General features: G+C 41.7%; 1 protein-coding gene across 1 annotated transcript in view; it reads right to left on the bottom strand.

The window, feature by feature from the left end:
* Window positions 1–716: 716 nt before the first annotated feature.
* sema6bb (sema domain, transmembrane domain (TM), and cytoplasmic domain, (semaphorin) 6Bb) overlaps window positions 717–19876 on the bottom strand; it is a 117224-nt gene continuing 98064 nt past the window's right edge. Inside the window, exon 17 of the mRNA XM_053321811.1 lies at window positions 717–1746. Within this exon, the coding sequence (XP_053177786.1) occupies window positions 845–1746 (902 nt within the window). The 3' untranslated portion in view covers window positions 717–844. The remainder of the gene's footprint in view (window positions 1747–19876) is intronic.

Below are 19876 nucleotides of genomic sequence, written 5' to 3'. Positions count from 1 at the left end.
AGCTTCAAAGAGACCCATAATAAACTGTATTTCTCTCTCTGTGATTGTTTATAAAAAAGGAAAATAATGTTAACATCAAATTCCTCCTTAGTGAACCTTCATTATATAGTTATACTTCACAGTTAAGACAGGACACTTGTTGGGGTTGTTGTGGCCACTCACACACCCAAACACACAGACACATACACACATACATACTAAAGCATACACACACTGCATGAATCAGTGAGTCACTGTCCTCTGGCACAGCAATGACAGTTTTGTCTGATATTGTCTCATCTGAAATCCAAAGTAAAGCACATTGTTGTCTGCTGGATGCCAGTGGCACGAAAACAAAAAACACAAGAGCAGAAACAAAATTTCACACTCAAAGAAGATCCATGGTGTCAAAACAGTGAACAAAATGGTGGAGGGAGACCTTTCACATTTGGCGCTGTAAGCGAAATTGTCATTTTTTAAAAATCTCTATGCTGTCCTTTTGAGAAGATTCCCTTTCCTTTTGCACCCCTCTCTTTACCTTACTGTTTTCCTGTGGTGTCAAAGTCATGCTCTGAGGGTCGTACCACTATCAGAGCAGAGGGGTGCACCTCAAGATTAAGAGGCGAGGAATGGAGTCGTGAAGAGAGTGTTCTCCTCTTTTTTTTTTAACTCTCTCTGTATTTTTTCTTTCTGTCTCTCTCTTTAGTCAGCTGAATGACATCAGAACATTGAATGACAGTGAGAGAGGACAGACAGGGTAAGGTTGACCGGGACACGGAGTCTGAGGGGCTAATTTATTCCAGTTTACTGTTGGAGGAAATGGGTTTTCAGAGAGAGCTTGCAGTCAGGGCTCATGTACTTCACCTCACTGGCCACTGGGGGTGCGCTCTCCCATGTTCTTCACTAGAAGGTGGCTGAAGTCAGCCAGTTCTCCCAGCCCTCGAGGCCCGTGCATGTCTGGCCTGATGAGGCCCTGGCGCTGATAGGGCGCTCCATTGTTGCTGTTGTAGTTGAGTGCCTCGTGACTCCAGCGAGGCTCCCCATAGTCCATGTGGGGAGTGGGAGCGGAAACAACCCTCCGTCGGTCGGGGGAGTCCTGTGGCGTGGCGGGGTAGATGTATTCTCCCGCTGAGTTCCTCAGGGTGCCGGTGGTACGGCCACCACCGTGCTCCCCTCTCTGGGTGGCTAGGATCAGGTAGCGCTGGCGCTCTGTGTGCGGGGGCAGCACAACCTCACCTGGGTCCTCTATCCGGACCATCCCTCCACCCCCTCCACCTCCGTGCAGGAACTTGGAGCTCAGGTAGATGACAGAGTTGTTGGGGCAGGGAGTCCCCACAGCAGTGAGGAAGGTCTGGCTCTGGTCCCAGTCGGTGTCTGGGAGACGCATGGCCCGTTTCTGCTGCAGCGGGGTCTGTTCTGGGGTGGGCAGCAAGCCTGGGTCCATCTCTCCTTTTGGCCAGCCGTTTGGTGTGACAAAGGGGTTGTCTGCCTGCGAACGGCGCCTCTCACCACCGCTGGTTCTTGTTACGCTCATTACTGACCCGCTGCGGCCCTGCCCCAGCATGCTCTGCTCTTTGTCACTTTTGCGGCGGGCGCCGTTGGCTCCAGCGCTGCGGGAATGGCGGTGGCGGTGACTCATGATCCAGCAGACTGTCAGACCAGAGAGGATGGCTCCTGTTGTGAAGGCTGAAACTGCAGACACCACCAGCAGGTTTACAGACACCAGGCCATCAGGCTCCTCAATGAAACTCTCTTGGAGAAGCATTCCTAGCAAGAAACAGGAAGAAAAGAGAGATACAATCACACACACACAAAAGGCCATCAGTCAACTGGCGGAACCCTCTAAAAAGCATCAGTATTTCCTGTATTAAACATGTGGGAGTTAACAAACGGCGAGACAAAATGGCCTATTTTCTCTCTCCCCTCTGTGGGTGGGAATGATCACATGCTTTCCAGCCAAGGTAGCTCTGGCTAATTGCCTTCATTACGTAAAGTGGATGGTGATTTTAATAGCTGTAATAACTGTCTTCCTGATTGAGAATAGCTCTCAACCCTAACATGTTTCACAACATTAGCTTTATGGGGTGAGATGCCAAGATGCCATTAATATGTAGTACTAATTTAGAAATTTCATACAGATGTACGCATCACATAAAAATTAGTTACACTTCTCATCAATGTATTCTGATTTAAAACGATACCACTAATTAATCTAATATTTAACACCCATGTTATCCTATGATATGTTGGTTCATGTAGAAATAAAGAATATGAGCCCAAACTTAATTTCCTTACTGCGAATTTGTTTCAAAAATGACTTTTTTGCTCAAATTTGCTAATATTGTTCTTTTTTGCATCTGTATATTCAAGTCTTTGCAAGGATGCACATAAGGAACTGTGTTCTGCAGACAAGACCATGAATTTTAGTGTTTTTGTATAAGAACATGAGATGCACTCCCTCTGAGAGAATGGTTTATGAATTATTGAGGATATTAATACAGCAAGACCACAGCACGGGCTGCCACGGATCAATTAGGAAAATGCCGGAAGAAAAGTTGTGTTTTTTCTGTGTGAACACCAGGGACCAACACCAACGAATACAATGAAATTGTGCCAAGGGAAGCAGATTGAAGAGAAGCAGAGGAAGGAAAGCAGAGGGTATTACAGATAGAGAGAGAGAGAGAGAGAGAGAGAGAGAGAGAGAGAGAGAGAGAGAGAGAGAGAGAGAGAGAGAGAGAGAGAGAGAGAGAGAGAGAGAGAGAGAGAGAGAGAGAGAGAGAGAGAGAGAGAGAGAGAGAGAGAGAGAGAGAGAGAGAGAGAGAGAGAGAGAGAGAGAGAGAGAGAGAGAGAGAGAGAGAGAGAGAGAGAGAGAGGTTGCCTAAAGCAAACAGGAACATTTGGGGCCTTAGACAAACATAGTAATAGTTGTTAAATTACAACAGCGATAGTGGCAGAAGGAGGACTGTCTCCACAAGGACAGCGAAATAAATCCTTACTCGCAGAAAATAAATGGAAGTCATTAATAGACATTGGGAGCCACTTACTCACTTACCCACAACACAGACAAGGAGAAGGGCAAATAATGGGAGAAGGAATGAACATACAGTAAACATAAACAGACATTCTTTTTTTGTCTGACAAATTCATTTTTAATGGCAAAGTTGTGGTTGTGGTGCAAATTCTCCAGTATGATCCAGTCTGGTAGTTAATTAATGTGGCCTGTGGCTTTGTAATATAAAATGTTATTCTACACATTGACAATAAGCTGTAAGAGGCTACTGAACTGCTGTTAAGTGCCAGAAGTGCTTTTTAGAACATTAAAGGGGCGGTTCACCCAAACACACAGTAAAAACATTGTCTACTCTTACCCGCGGGGCAATCAATCCCTCTGTCAAGTTTCAAGGGATTTTCTGAGGTTTGAGCATATCTGATTGCCCCAACATGATAAGGTTCAGCAATGGTTTGTGTGAGTCAAGCACACACACTCAGGCACGCACAAACACACACACACACACACACACACACACACACACACAGACACACACACACACACAGCAACACTTCCTTTTAAATACAATGACACGGCTATGAAAGAAAAATGCCAGGCTTTGTTTTTAACAGCTCTTTCCCTATGTGAGGAGTTGCTGAGTGTTGCACTTATACACTGTAGAAAGTAGCTCTCAATGAAACACACAAGTACAAGAATGAAAACAAATACAAAATACAACACTGACAACAAGAGTCTCCAGTCGTACTAGTGGCTGTGTAATGCTGTACTTAAGCACAGTGATTAAAGCTCTCAAGCTCGTATTGATCGTGAGCATTTGTCATGCTGAGAAGTGACGAAGACCACTGCATAGAATTGCAGATGAGTTGGAAGTTGAAGAGCAATTATTACACATTATTTTCATTTTTATTTGTGCTGGACAATTATGAAGAGTATGTAAATGTGACCAAGTCAAGTCAAATTCAGTACCTGTCCCAGGACTGCAGATTGGAATGAGCTGTTAGCTAAATCTGGTGTTGAGCACCTTTTATCTTTTTTGAGAATGTTTTTTGTACATGGTCCCTGATATAAATTAATTTAATTTAAAAAAAAGTAGGGTTCCACCACTTGGGACCATGACTGTCTGCACAAAATGTCATGCCAATCTATTCATGAGATGACCAAAGTGATGGACTGTCATTGCAATCCCTTAAGAAATTCTGTCTTTTTTTGTCAAATCATAGAATTAAAACCTTGAACTAAAAGCTCCAACAATGAGAAGCCTCGTCTGTGTTTTTCTTTGCTTTATTCAGACAGTGAGTTAATTACTGGGCTGTACAGTATAGATTCACTGTAGAGAGCCTCACACTCTTCAGTTATAATTACATTTTTGAGTTTGACCAATGGATCTTCTGCTCTACCAATACCAGTCCATACACTGACACAAGTTAGCTGTCTCCATTGACTGCTGTTTCTAACCCTGTGTTAATCAACTGGCCTTATTGGTCAATCAATGTCCTTTTGAACACTAATTAGTCCTTTATCACTAATCCAATAAGCTCAATGATATACATGGACACAGGTCTTAGTTACAGCCTGTTAAATATGTGACACAGACAGTTCAGTTCACGTCAGGCAAATCCTATCAGCGGGATTACATTCAGTCTTAAAGTGAAATATGATGCGTATTTGTTTTTCATTTCTCTATTTGCTAGATGTCATGACCTTTTCTTCCCTCATTTCCTTTTTACTTATTTTATCTTTCTCCTCCATTAGACCATCACCGCTTCTGAATATTAATCTTACAAGAATGAATTTTGATCAAATTGGGAAAGTTTTTTTTTTTGTTAAGTAGCCAGGTGGCTTAAGTTATGCATTTGAAAGTGTTTATTTACATGAGTATTAAGGTTAATTTAGGAGGTTAGTTTTGTCCACTGGGATGTAAAAAAATGTATTGTTCAATATCCTGAAATTGCTCTGAACACAGATGGCAACTCATAATTCGGATCTCACGACATGTCTTTATTCACTTCATTCCTTCATGCTGTCACGCAGCCAACTCGTGGTTACACAGGCTAACCAGCACAGTATTTGTGTATTCACTGATGCACCCATGTTCTTTTATGTTTATACTGATTTTGGCATTTGCTCTTTTCTCCTTGGGCAAATCCAAGCACATTGTTGGCATCTTTGTTACAGTAGCCTAAACTTAGCCCTGATTATTTCTTTTCAACTTTCAGTCCAATATTCAATTTTCAGGGACTGCCACTTTCAACTGCACTATTGCTCTTCCCTTCAATAAAAGGAATGTTTTCCGGGGGAGCAGCAAATGAGAGACAAAGAAGCATTTGGAGGTTACAGACATGTTCATCTGTCCATACACACACACAGTGTGGGGGAGTTTAAAAAGTCCAGTAATGAATTGATTCATGGCTGGATATTTTTTTTGTCAGTAAACCGCAGCCTTGATAACTTTGTAAACAAAAATGAAGCACTGCGACCACAGAACATTCAGAACAACACGTCAACATAACGGAGAAAAACCGCAGATTTCCTCTCTCACACATCACATCTGGAACTGTTCTTGCTATACTCAGCTGCAGAGGTTGTAGATATTTCTCCACATTTTCCTCCACTGTGGTCCAGGGTTGGTGTGTGGCACTTTAGATTAAATTCTGCACAGTGCAATAATACTGCTGTCATCTTCATGCAAGGGGAGAAGTCTTGACGTGTGTGTGTGTGTGTGTGTGTGTGTGTGTGTGTGTGTGTGTGTGTGTGTGTGTCTGTGTGTGTGTGTGTGTCTGTGTGTGTACAGACATTTTTGCTGTGGGAAGGAGACAGACTAGCCTTGCTAAACTGTATTTTTCTGACATGGACACTGAGATATGTTAATTATGTCATCAGTTTCTTTTCCTTAAGCCAGTGGCAATAAGCTGAAAATGACGGTGAAAATGAAAGGGCGGATGGATAAAGGTTTTGGAGGTGTGTGTTTGTGTGACAGCAGACAGGGTTTTCCTGCATCCTACTGAGAGTTGACAGTAGAGGCAGCAGCTTGCAACACTCTCTCCTTCCTTCAACTCCTTCTCTCCTCTTCCAATTCCCGCTCACTTATTAAAGCTTAATAGAAGCCAACGGGCCTGCCTGTCAGCCAGACGCACACTGAGCTGCTTGTCTTGGAGCTTCCAGCTCCAATTACAGGGTAACAATAGTGAGGAGAGGAGAGGAGAGGAGAGGAGAGGAGAGGAGAGGAGAGGAGAGGAGAGGAGAGGAGAGGAGAGGAGAGGAGAGGAGAGGAGAGGAGAGGAGCGGAGAGGAGAGGAGAGGAGAGGAGAGGAGAGGAGAGGAGAGGAGAGGAGAGGAGAGGAGAGGTTGAATAGTTTGGATTATACAGGTCAAGGAAAATAAAGAAAATGGAAGGAGAAGTGACAAGACATGAGTACATGAGACAAAAGAGGTGAAACAATAGCGGCGAGAAGATGAGAGGAAGGTGTAAGTGAAGATTAAAAAGGTGAAGAGGAGAGTAAAGGAAAGAAGAGAGCAGTGTGGAGGAGAGAAGAGGTCTATTTAGTCTTACAGTAGATGGAATGGCCCTGTTTTTGAAAGAAACACTAATTTTGTGTGTGTGTGTGTGTGTAAATATATATATGTGTATATATATATACATATATATATATATATATATATATATATATATATATATATATACACATAGGTATTCACCAGTTAACTGTCACATTCAAAGAACAGAGAAGTTTGTACACTGTTTCATTTTTCCTTTGGTATTCGTTTCCTTTTGTCTCTAGCCCACAGTCATCTGTTCTTTCATACCCCGGTATCGTCCTTCCCTCCCTCCAATCCTCTTGTTAGCTGTTAATCCTCTCTCCATATCGCTTTTTCTTACCCGCCACCCCTTTGATCACCAGGGGTGGCAGCATGATGGGAGTAATGGCTTAAAAATTCAAAAGAGAAGTAGAGAAACTTTAATGCGCACTCTTTCAAATCAAGGTCACTACTGCGCCATCAAATTTAACATCAACGTGATATTTCTGTTACATGGCGAATGTGACAGCTGTGGTCGTGTTAGTTAAGGTGAGTGATTTTTTTCCCTCATGTCTCCCTCCCTACTTCTCTTCTGCCAGTGAGTAAGGGAAATTAATGAAAAGCCCTGCTAGCTCCATGCCAGTTGTTAAACATTTCCCTTGATTAGAGCACTGGCAGAAGACTCCATGTATCTGCTCGGTCCATGCTCACAGTTTGGCTGCGCTTTAGACAATTGCCTTGTGAACATGTGTGCGTCAGGTAAAGAGAGAGAGCTAGATGAAGGCGAGGAAGATGATTTTTTAACCCGGCATCAGTGATGTTGATGTTAATTAGAAGCATTCATCCACAAGATAATTTTGCACGAATACAACTTGGGTCTAAGTTCGGTGGTTTTGGACCTCATTTCTATTGGACATCATCAAAGTAATTGCTGGAATCTGGGAACAGTGCACCGTCACGGCAATGAAGTCTGACAAGCCAATAAACATCAGTGTTAAGACGATCAGACAAGCTGACAGTTGGATCAGAGTATCTAAACCGCTGTATTTGGAGGTAAAAGTGGAAATGAGCACACTTAAAATCGGAGGGCGTAGGTTTGGTTTTAACTTTAGCTGTGATATTTTTTTTATCAGACGGCCAAAGTAACTAAGTATTTTCCCTGTTCACACATAAACATTGTGCATATGAGGAGGTTGACTCTAAAAAATGGTAACTGTTTTATTGATGTATTTTCTATTATAACTTGCCTAAAACAGGACTTGTATCTTTGTATATTCTTTTCATTTTTTAACAGATATTTGCATTTTATTAATTCAACTTTAAGACTAAAATAAATATTTAAAATTGACAAACAAATGCATAAAAACCTGTAGCTAATGTACTACTCTATTAAAACCAACTATCTGCTGTAAGCCAATATTAAATCGTACCTGAGATTCTATGGCTCTCTCCTTCTTTCAGTTTATTGATTTTGGCTGCAAATCAAGTTTCCTGCTCCTAATAAACTGTTTGATTGATAACAGGACATTCTTAATAGCTCAGCTTGGCTGTTACCGACACTTTGGTTCTTCTTTAAAAAAGGAGCTGGTGTTGTAATTTGCTTTTTTTGGGAAGGGGGGGGGGGGGCGTGTTCACCAGGAGTGATAAAGTTTTTTTATATGACATTATGGAATGGGCGATGATCACAAATCAGGTAACAGCACTGAAAACTAAAACTACATCATAGTATCAACTGACTGATTTTAGTTTTGTGGGGCAAAGAACCTTTTAAATTCCATGATGTTTGAAATGTTTCAATCATAAACACTAACCGCTTCAGATTCATCATTAATCACAGTTCTGCCAGATCATCCAGTCAGGTATCCTCCATATCCAGAAAACACACAAACCTGGCACCTCTGCATAGATCTTATCTGTAACACTATGTGGAGTTAAAATGACAAAAATCTGATATCTGTAAAAATACTGGTTGGGACAATTCAGGAACTCCTTGACCCTATCGACCATCTCCAACTCCTATGACCCTAATGGCAATCTTTCACCAGCTCTAACAAATTTAAACATTGGTGATCCCACATTGAGCCTTTTTCCAACAGTCATCTGGGCAATCTGTGTATTCTTGCAATGTTGAATATAACCTTATTATTATTAATATAAATGAAGACCAAAACTACCAGAGCAACACCCAGGTTGCAATTAACTGAAATGATTCTTCATGGTAATTGTGTTTAACTGGGCTCTACACTGTTGTGATTACTGTCTAGAGGTGTTCGCCACTTTAGATGTCAGCTAATTAATTTGGGAACTATTTGGAGCTGCCTACAGTTCGATAAGTTCCTTAATCAAAAGCCAGGCGAGGGAACTTTTATGCAGTTTGAGAGCTGGAATACATGTATTAGAAACACAGCACATCAAAACAGAACAAAGAGACTTCACAGCATCCCCGTGGACCTGTCGATGCCACGAGCGCACACTTCTGAGCTTGATAGGTTACGACTGTGTCAGCGTACAGCCACTGATCTGAGCTTTCATCTCCAGAATCCAACATTTCTCTGCATGTTAATGTGTTTATGCACGCAGTGATGGCGGGGATGCACGTGGCAAAACATGTGTGCCGTAGTGTGTATAGATGTATGAATATGTGTGTGTGTTAAGAAGTAAGTGTGCGCACCCATGGCTCAGTGATTTTGCTCATTATCCTCCTCTCCTTTTCCTCTGCTGAAAGACTGCAGGCACAATTTTGTCTCTTGTTTTTAGCACATCTTCCTCCTTCCCTCTGTCTTACCCTTATTTTTCTTTTATACCACCCCCATTACTTTTTTCCCGTACAGTATATTGCTCACTTTATTTTTTCCCTCTCTCTGGATCTCTGCATCTGTCTTTGTCACACATAAACATGTACTATACCTCATGTTGTGACCTGTGAAGCAAACACCAATGTGTGTTCAAGGATGGAAAGAAACTGAGAAAGAATTAAGAGGCTTTAAAAAGTACGTTGTAATGCTCCGTACTTGGAATAAACCTTGCTAGCTCGTAAACCATGTTTACTCTCGGGATGCTTGTAAAACCATTTACAGTCCGTCCCTGACAGTGTTTTCAGAGCACGGCTAAGGAAAGCTGCAGGAGAATTCTGCACGACTCCCTGTTAAAAAATATATATTTATATATAAAATCCTCCAACCTCAGTTCCTGAGGGCTGGTCAGACGTGCCTGACTGATCAATATGTTAAAACATTTATGCACACCAGCCATGTGTTTGCAATTAAAATTCCATAAAATCTCCACGAAAAAACCTGCTGTTAATAGATTCAGGTCTATTAGCGAGGGCACATCAGGCTTTTGGCTGGCTCAGAGTCAAGGTTTGCGATGATGACTGCATAATTACATACCTGCACAACTCTCTTGCTGCCTATAGATTTCTCCCTTCCACCCCTCACTCTCTCCCTGCAGCTATTGTAATTTTTGACTTGTCTTCATCCAGGTTTCTTTCTCAGTTTTCCTGCTCATAGAAAAATCTCTGCTTGGGGTAAACAAAGTAAGTCTAGATTTGCTTTGAGTAGCATGTTAAAATCATCACAGGGGGCAGACTCCCTCCTGCTGCCATGTAATCAAAAGCTAAAGGATTTTTCTTGGCTTTGTTTCCCAAAAAACCTTCTTTTCACAGCCTATGCACACGTGTTGCTGTCAGGAATGTTCCTCATTGAATTTGGAGTCAATTATATCAGGAGACCTTATTTTCCCAATCCGGTCAACCTTTAGCGAAAGGCAGCTTAACAAGGAGCGAGTCTGTCAGCAGTTTCAGCTGCATCCAATCCAAACAAAGCAACTGGGCTGTGGTGGACACTGTGGTGAAATAAATTGTTTTCCAGAACCTTTTTTTTCTATGATAGTCCATGTGTGTGTGTAAATGTACATGTGTGGATTTTTCAGTAGGATATATTAATTTCCCCCATATCCTATGACTTATATGTTACAGTGTTGGCTGTGCTTTCGTTAGGTAATTGATATTCTCATTTTAGGTGCAAAGCCAGAAGCACACTGTGGAGAGCAAGAATAAATATTCACAAACATGTCATAGGCAATAAATTGGCGAGCGGGTCCACATAGCATTAGTCTAACGATCTGCCCAGAGGGTTCATATCTCTCATTCCCAAATCATGAAACAGGCAATTTCCACTTAATCTTTCTCACATGCTACATCCATATATCACATCACAGCTATCTATGGTGCTATACTGTACGCCCACCAGCTGAAAACACATGCCAATTTGTTTTTATGTTAACACCCCCATTGCTGAAGTGTTGGATTCATTCCTGAAACAAATTTCCGAAGGTTTAACAGAATGAGTAAACCATCAGGCCTCATGTCAAGGCTGTACACCATCTGGGTGGCTGATTGAAACTGCTCTCACTCCATTCCTCCAGCCACCCGCCTGCTCTGTTAATTTACAGACCGTTCTTAATGAAATGTCTCTGCTGTGACACAGGCCAAGGCCGCGCAGGTGGACGTGCCGATCAGACCACATCCAGAGCTGAACAATCGCTCAGATTCACAGTGCCTGTCAGCTGACCTGGACTGAAGAGAGAGTTTAAGGTGATCAATACTGAGGTGCTGCAACAAACCACGGGGTTGTGAGAGACAGGAAGAGTCTGAGTGACGGACACAGAGAGAGAGGAAAAATAAAGGGTGAGAGAAGTAAAGAAAACATAAGCAGGGAAGATGTGTTGAGGGAAGAGATACAGTAAGTGAAGTGAAAGAGAACGAGATTGAGACACAGAGTGTGACTGAGCGAAACGTGTGTGAAAAGTGAGTGTGAAAAAAGCACAGTAGTGTTATTGAAGTGTTGCAGAAAGGAGGAAAAGTGTTGTATGATGCAGGGAGTTAGGGGAACTCACTATGATCAATCTCTGTCTGAATGATGGACACAAAAACAATCCCCAGTGGTCTGAGCAGAGAGTAGTTACAGTATTCTCGATGTCACGCTGCAGGACTGTGTTAAGGCAACATGCATAACCTCCAGGTCCTGCCTGCACTTTACTGGACAACTATTACTCAGCGCTGGTCACAGACCTGCCCCAGGCCTCTTATTCATCATCTCTGTGTGTATGTGTAAGTTCAGTTAAATTCCTTCAGTTCCAGTGTCTGGTGTTAAATTCAGATAGTGAGATGGCATTGGTTTTAACTGGTAATTTGTATTGTCACAGTCATAGTGTGTAGTTGTGTGTGAAAAGACTCTAGGTCACATCGAACTCACACACATGCACCCTTTTCTTTTGGATGGTCGGCATCTGGATCTCAGCTATTTTAGTGAAGACATTCATTAACATAATGCATTCCCGCCTAGCCCTTTACCTCATTTTGATTTGTATTTTTTAGACTTAGAAGTAAACTGTACTGTGTTTCAGTTTAATCAGTAGATTGTAGTCAATTCAAGTATTGTTTTAGTTGAAAATTAACGTAATTATTAATTAATTAATCAAATCTACTACAATCAGCGAACATGTAAAATGTAGCTTAATTTTTGTGTACTTTGTGCAGTTGTTACATTTTGTCAAGTTGTATTTGACAACATCTTTGCAATCAAGCACACCAATTTGTTTTGAGCACCACAGCTGCAGTTTGTCAGGGTTGTGGCTTCAGGCCTACATTATGACTAAAATCAGCAGCACTGATACCAGACATTAAATACTGCACCTGTAATGCAAGTATTATGTAACTGGCATAATAATCTGTAATGACTTCAGTAAAACTGTAAAAACTGAAAAAAAGCATTGTCTCAATGTATTTAGGTTTTTTTCCACAAACAAAGCAGTAAAGCACAGTAAGTGTAAACAAAGCCAGCTGAAATAAACAGATAGATAAACAGATATTACACTGGATTAGATTTATACACTGAAAGATGGATTATAATTTTTGGTTTTCATTTATTTTGTTAAATCAGGGAATTTATCTGTTTATTTTCTTCACTTAAAAAGTTAATCTTCTTTTTGATCACCCAGAGGGACTCGTTGGCATTGTATTTCTCCATTTTTCTCTTAACTTTCTACAACCTGAAGCATTTTTTGAACTGTAAAAGTCTGTAAATGGTTGTGATCTTGCAGCATGAAGCAACTTTTGAATGTGTGGGAACATGAAAACTGAGTAAAAGTTTAAACAGATTTGCTTTGCTTAGAAGGTTTGGTATGCTTTTTGGGTGAAAATGTCAAAAATGAAAATGTTGAGATATGTAATATAATAACCTTACCACCTAAAATCTTACTTCACAGTTGAAAGTTAGCTACCCTCACGTACACAAACACATCTATCAGCGAGGACTTGTGGCTCACTGAGGGGTCAGAAGGTGCCCTGTGTTTTTCATGACTTTCTCTGAGGTTCCCACAGTGGGGAAGGAGATGTGAGGAGGACTCGGGGGAAGGAATCAGATGAAAGAGCTGAAGCCCTTGAGGAGTCCTCACACCTCACCAAGCTTTCCAGAGGCTGAGGCTGCTCTTCTTATCTCCTTAGAGCTCGCTAAAAAATTCCTCATTTCTACACTAAAAAAGTGCACATGCACCATACAGCATTTCACTTCCTTTTTTCCTCTGCTATGCCCACATACACACAGGTCCTCATATTTCATCAGCCCAGTCCTGGTATTCACTGAGGGGATCAGCTCTGTTCTTCAAGCCTTTCAGAAGCTCCTTTGGGTGGGAGAGATGTGTGAGTTAGAGCGCAGTCTGGCATCTGGGGATGCACAGCTACGCACCACATTTCCTCTATCTCTACTTGTCTATTCTGTCTCCCTCTCTGCCCTTGGTGTCTGCCTTGCTGGAATGACAGCAGAGGGAGTTAGGAGAAGAGGAAGGACGACTGTGGTGTCAAGGTTACAGAACCCTCTCAAAGTCTGAAAGAGGAGCCTGCATCAAACAAAAATGAACTAATGTGGTGAAAGCCCCCCTCACCTTCTTTCTTTCTTTCTTTCTTTCTTTCCGTTTCCTGTCTGTCTCTGTCCCTTTATTGGAGTTCAAGCCACAGGGCAACACATTTATCATGAGCAGACTTAAGACCCTACTGTATGCTTTAACTAGCTGCCATGTAAATAGAAAGAATTGTGTTGGCTTTATGGGCTCCACCTCCTAAGCTTCAACTCAGGCCCCTCTCCAAACCGCAGCAATTAGAATGGAATTAGATGAGACCATGGTCGTAAATTTGGCAACAAATTTTCTTTCCCGCACAAAGCTCCTTAGAAAATTAAAACCACCAAAGAAAAAGACAGAGCTGCTCCTGGCTCTGCGGTGATCGCCATCCACTCTAACATGACGCCACAACACGGAATCTCCAATCTGCCGTCGCCTCATTGATGTTTCAGTGGACCTCAATTACGGAGTGATTGCATCCCGCTGTTCCACCAGTCAAAACACTGCCTTTCTTCAGGAAATATTTTCACAGCACCATAATTGCCTCCATCTGTAGCTACACTGTGGCAACACTAGCTATGTCATTACGGCTGAGTGAGTTCACAGTAAAACGGGTGGCAAATGTGTATGTGTGAGTGTGAATGTGTATGTGTGTCGGTGGAGGGTTTGGATGCATGCATACTCTGCTTTTATTAACAGACGTTGCCACAGAGGAAATAGAGATTTGAGAATAGTGTTGAGTTGGAACGATGAGAGAATGTGATGAAGCAGGATGTCTCTCTGCAGCAACAGCGTCACGGACGCCCCCGCACACCGCCTCTTACTTCTATTTGATGGCTGGTTTAACAGAGTTGACTTAAGCTGATGAACTCTCTGTGCAAATACTGTTTGACTTGTTCCCCCAAAAGACCTGCAAACAGCAAAATAAAATGAGGGTGTGTTTAGCTTTTTGCTGCTGAAAGATTCAGGCGCTTGCCATTCCTGAGGCTGCAGGGTCTCAGCTAAATGATGTTGGATATAAGAATGTTTTTTCCTTTAGAGTTACTAGAACCTCATGGAAAATTAAAAGAGAGAAGTTGGAAGTTTGACAGACCACTTAAGCTACATTTATGCTGTAACTGATCTGCCTATCAGCAAGGGTCATGACCTGGAAAAACTGAAGCCAGCCAATCGACACATTGTGATAACCTGGCGTAAGTGGATCTGACATCCTATACCTTATGTTAACGCCTGAACCAAATCCGACTCATTATGCTGTTTACAGAAAAGGTTTATATTACTCGTCACATACACATTTACTATGCTCACACACACAATCACAAAAAACAAGCCGTTCAGAGTTAGTTAGGTGATTTTTGTCAGTGGAGTGTGGTCTGCTCAAACATCATTAAACTAAATCCAGCATAAATCCAGCTGCAGTTGGTCACGCTGACTGAGTTGTCCACTGTGAAGAGCCTACTAATTTAGAGGGCACACAAATGCTCACACAGAGATACTAATGGCTCTATTTTCCTGCAAGCAGAATCACAAGTGCAAACTCTGGGCACAAGTGGGTGTAACTGACTAATTTCTGCAATTTTTAAGCCCAGGGGCGCAAGCACAATCCTGCCACAGCACAGTACAAACTGGGAAAGAGGCTTAAGCAGAAATAAATATTTTATTAGTAAGAGGAATACTTATCAGCAGGTGGAGTCAGAGCAGGATTCACTAATGGCCAATCACATCCAGTCTAACTGTTTCCTAATGGGCCAGGAAACATCTTCAAGGGGTACAGAACCAAAACCCACAGTTCAAACCACCCCAATATGTTTTTCAGCAATCCAAATACAGTTCCAATGGCAGATGATGTCTTTTCTTAAAGGATCCAGCTTGTTTTATTTGATATTTTCGATTCCCAAAAAAACAAAAATTAAAAATGCATCCACACATGACAGAGTCGCAGTGTTGCACTGGGTGACATGTTTATTTGTCACAATCAAGACTGTGAGAGTTGTAGCAACTCTGCCACTGCATTTTCCATGTCTGAGCATAGATCAGTGATGGGCAGATGTCACGCCAAGTGTTGCCTGTGCATTTATATTGCTTTCCTACTTTTATGAGCCAACAGGAATAAACTTTCTATTTTGATGGAAACATGGTAATCTGAGATTTGATAACAGAAAAACTTTCCAGAGATCACTGATAAATGTACAGCCAACTTCTATACTACTGATAAGGTTACTGTACTGGACAGACAGGGGACCTGTTTGTAAGAGTTCATCAGTGCGATGTGTAGAAAAGCTGAGGAGCTGTGTCTATTTCGTTAGATCCTGGTGTTGTGTCAGAAAATTGAATAATTAATGAATGTACCCACACAGTTTGACCTGAGTTTAAATATTACATCATATTGCTCAAATTACAGGCTGCAGATTAAACAAACATCCTTTCTGCAGATGTTTGACACCAACAGGGAAATACTTCATACAGTACATCCCAAAAGCAGTAGGTAATCCTATTAATTGGATTCAAATAATTGATGAAATAGCTGCCTTGTGTCAAAGAGGCAAAACTCATGAAATACATGAACAAGAAGTCTTAAATTTAAAATTTCTGTTTTGGCTTGTGTTTGCAATAAAATGTCATCTAAACAGGTGGGAATGCACAGTTTCTTGCCAGGATAGTTGCATCACTTCATCCCCCTTTGTGTTTTTATGGAACCACACGATTACCGAACAAGCTAGCCATCTCAACTTCTACAAAAGTAGAGCCCATAGGCTAATAGCATGCATAAGACACGCACACACACACACACACACACACACACACACACACAAATAATTGAACCCAGATATTTCTCTGACCTCATCTCTTTCATCAAAGCGTCCCTCCCACCACACAGCGGCTCAATTAGATGTTGTGCTTCCAAACTTGGCTTTGATCAGATCGGGTTTATAGGAACGGCATGTCTCTACATACTAATATTTGATGTGTGTGTGTGTATGCGTGTGTGTGTGTGTGTGTGTTGGGGGGCAGAAGGGGGTAATCTTTGTTTTTTAATAAATGCAGGGCCACAAGGCAAACCCCTTAGCTACACTTCCTTATATAGTTTCCTATAATTAAACTGATCTTGCATTATGGTTCTCTGACACTGCAGAAAGACATTATTCTAGATTAAGTTAATTTAATTGACTTTCATAATAAATGAAGAAAAGCAGAATGATGCAAAATAAAGATGTAGATATAAGTGAGAAGTAAAGAGAAAGGCAGCCGCTTAGCGATCTACGAAAAGAAAAGATTAAGAGGATATGAGGCAGGTGGTTTACATCACCAAGACAGAGTTACAGCCTGGCCACAAGCCCACTGAGGAGGCCCGTGACAACACTGTGACACAGTAGACGCTGGTGGCACTCTCAGTCCATTTGTCACACCGGCCTGGCCCAGCACCCGCTCCTCTCTTCCCTGCACCTCCCTCCATTCTCACAGCTTTGATCCACCGTCACTGCAGTCTCTCAGTTTCCTATGTGATTACTCCACCACCTAGCCTTTCTTTCCCTCCATGACCTCACTTTTTCTGTCCTCTCTTCCCATCACTCCGCTTCTTTTCTTATTCATCCTCATGACTCCACACTTCTGATCCCCTGAACCGTTTCACCCTTTCCATCCTCAAAGTTTGCCTTCTTCCTATGATCTCTCAATCCCTTACTCATTCTTTTTGCTCTGCTCTCTACTCCTTGATCTGATCTACCCACCATCCCCTCCCCATCCTCACTCTTCTCAGCCCCCATTCCCTTCCCCTTGCAGAATCACCCTTGATATCTATTCGGCTGCCATCAGCCAGAGGAGAGATGAAAATCGATTCTCCTTACAGCAACTGCTTCTCTCTGGCTAAGGAGAAAGGGGAGGCAGTTATTTGGGCTCTAAGTAAGGCTGTCTATCCATCTCTCTTTGAGGTCTGAGGACAAGGCTGCTCTGAAATCAGTGTAGCACTGTCTGCAACTGGAGAGAGATGAGGCATGAGGGGGAGAGGAGACACTATAGAATAGCAGAGGCGCTACAGCTATGGCTATGTCTACGGCTTTTCTGACTATAATTACAAAACCAAAACTAGTATTTTAATTATCTGTTCAGACTGACTTGAGATCTGCATGAAAACAGGTGATGTTTTTTTGGAATGAATGCAGAGTTGTCAAATCAAATACACAAAGTTGCTCATTTCTGATAGATTACTTTGTAACATTTAAAATATTTACCTTGAGATCATTGTAAAAAAAGAAGATAAAATAATTGCTGGTATGATAACATTCCAGAGTTGTGAAATCCTGTCTCATAATATTATAAACTATTGTGCAGTGTTTTGGCATCAGATAAGACTTTTAACTTAAACCATCCTTCCTGTATTGTATTTCATGTCTTGCTGATACCTGAACTAACACGCTCCCACCAGCGCAGCTTCTTTCGGTCTTTTAACCCTAAAAGGTCAGGTCATCTTAAGTGGTACGTCGGCATTCAGACAGTTTGGGTTTTATTTAGTGAGGTTTTGAGATGTCATACATTTCCCCCATCACCAATATAAAGGAGATGAATGTTTACAGCACTGGAAAATAACATATTTATATGATTAAACAGCAACTTCTTTTTCCAGCGAATGTCATAACATTGGAAAAATGCCCACATATGGACTAATAACACTTGAAAGAGTGTCCAAATATATACAAAAGCTAACAAAGTGTGCAAAATGTAAAACAAGAGTGACTATGTTTTGATCATAGGACCGTTGCCAGTACAACTTTCCAGGAACAATTGCCAAGCTTAATTGTTTTCCACACCCCATTAGTACACACACAGGAGAATACAGATAGATAAAGACGAAAAAGAGAGTGGGCAAGCCTAAAAACTGAAATAAACAGAAACTGAAGCTTCATTTTATTTGTGCGGTATGTCATTGAGATTACTTACTAAATCTGAAAACACCCAGGTTGTGGGCATAAATGGGTTTAATATACTTCTGAGGCCCTGGGCTTGGGGAACTTAATTTAGGTGACCCTTTACCCATACACATTACATTACACATAACCAAATCATGTTTAACAAAGCTCTATGATTATTGATTGTTGAAGACAGTATGAATTTTGATCAAGACTGGAGACCAGAGAGGGAAAATACGGCTTGACATGCACTTGCAGAGAGAGAGAATCTTCCTCGAGGAAAGAAGTAGGCAAAGGGAGGGTGAAAATGAGATTGCTGAATTTCCCCAAAGAGAGACAGATAGGCCCGACAATATCTCACCTCCCATCTGCTGGGTCAAGATACTGACAGGTGGAATGAGTCCAATATAGACATATGAAATATTCAGCAACCAAAAGCCGCCTGTCTTTTTCACCAATCCAAATCCCTGTGGAGTTTGTATGTTGGTATTTGTGAGCATCTGTGTGTGTTTGTAAGTATACACATTTACAGTGTACACTGAGAATACAGCACATAAAGAGGATCATGGAGAAAGATGCTGACAGACATATATAGAGAGGGTGTGCAGACACTTTTCAAAGTCTTAACGGTGTCAGAGAGTTTGTCATAACAATCCTGTTGAAGCTGCTCTGCTCTGTCTTCCTCTGACTGAATATTACATTTGCAGATGGCTGAAAGAATCTTTGTCTTATAGGAAGACAAAGAAAGATGGACTCAGCCTTAACTAGGAACAGGGACACTAAGGAAAACATCCATATCAGAGACAATGAAAGTGTCAAGTAAAAAGAGATACGATGAAAAGCACCAAGTGCATCACAATATCTGACACAAAGTGCTGTCTAAAGATGTTTTCTTATGCACATGACGCTCACAGCAGGAGATTGCCCATGTAAGATCCCTTCTCACCCACTGGAAATACCTCATTTGGTTAAGGTGAGGGGTAGCACCTGGGTAGAGCATGCAGGAGGTAGGACATGACACAATAAGTATTCTTCGGTTACACTGCATCAAAGATAGCGGACAAGGCTACTGGCTCATCCATAATGATGACTGGTTTTTGATATCAATATTACATCCACAGTCAAAGGAAGACTGGAAAGTAATTTTCAGGCACCAGTTTTGGTTTTCGGTTTTCATCATCAACACGCCCACTCACTCACTGTGAATACTCCAGACGATGACCTATTAATACGTCGGCCCAACGGGACATTACACAGACTTTGTACAAGAGAGCTGGCGAGGTGAAGCTTCTTAATGTCAAGTGCAACTGATTCATGACTCATTTGCATTGTCACATACAACTCCTCTAGTTAATATCTAGATACGTCCAGGGCTGTAGTGGCATGTGTGTGGCTGCCATCAGACAGATGCTAGCTCACATTCCTGCCATGATAACCCAGAAGCTTTCTTTTATCTAGAGACAACAGAGATCACCTCTGTGAACAGAGTTCAGCTCCAGCATATTTTATGATGGGATCAGATGCAGGGCCAAACATGCCTCGGAGCTCAGAAATTCCTCAAATACAGGGC

The sequence above is a fragment of the Scomber japonicus genome, chromosome 7, assembly GCF_027409825.1.
Source record: "Scomber japonicus isolate fScoJap1 chromosome 7, fScoJap1.pri, whole genome shotgun sequence".
NCBI lineage: Eukaryota > Metazoa > Chordata > Actinopteri > Scombriformes > Scombridae > Scomber > Scomber japonicus.
This window is presented reverse-complemented; position numbering and strand designations above follow the sequence as displayed.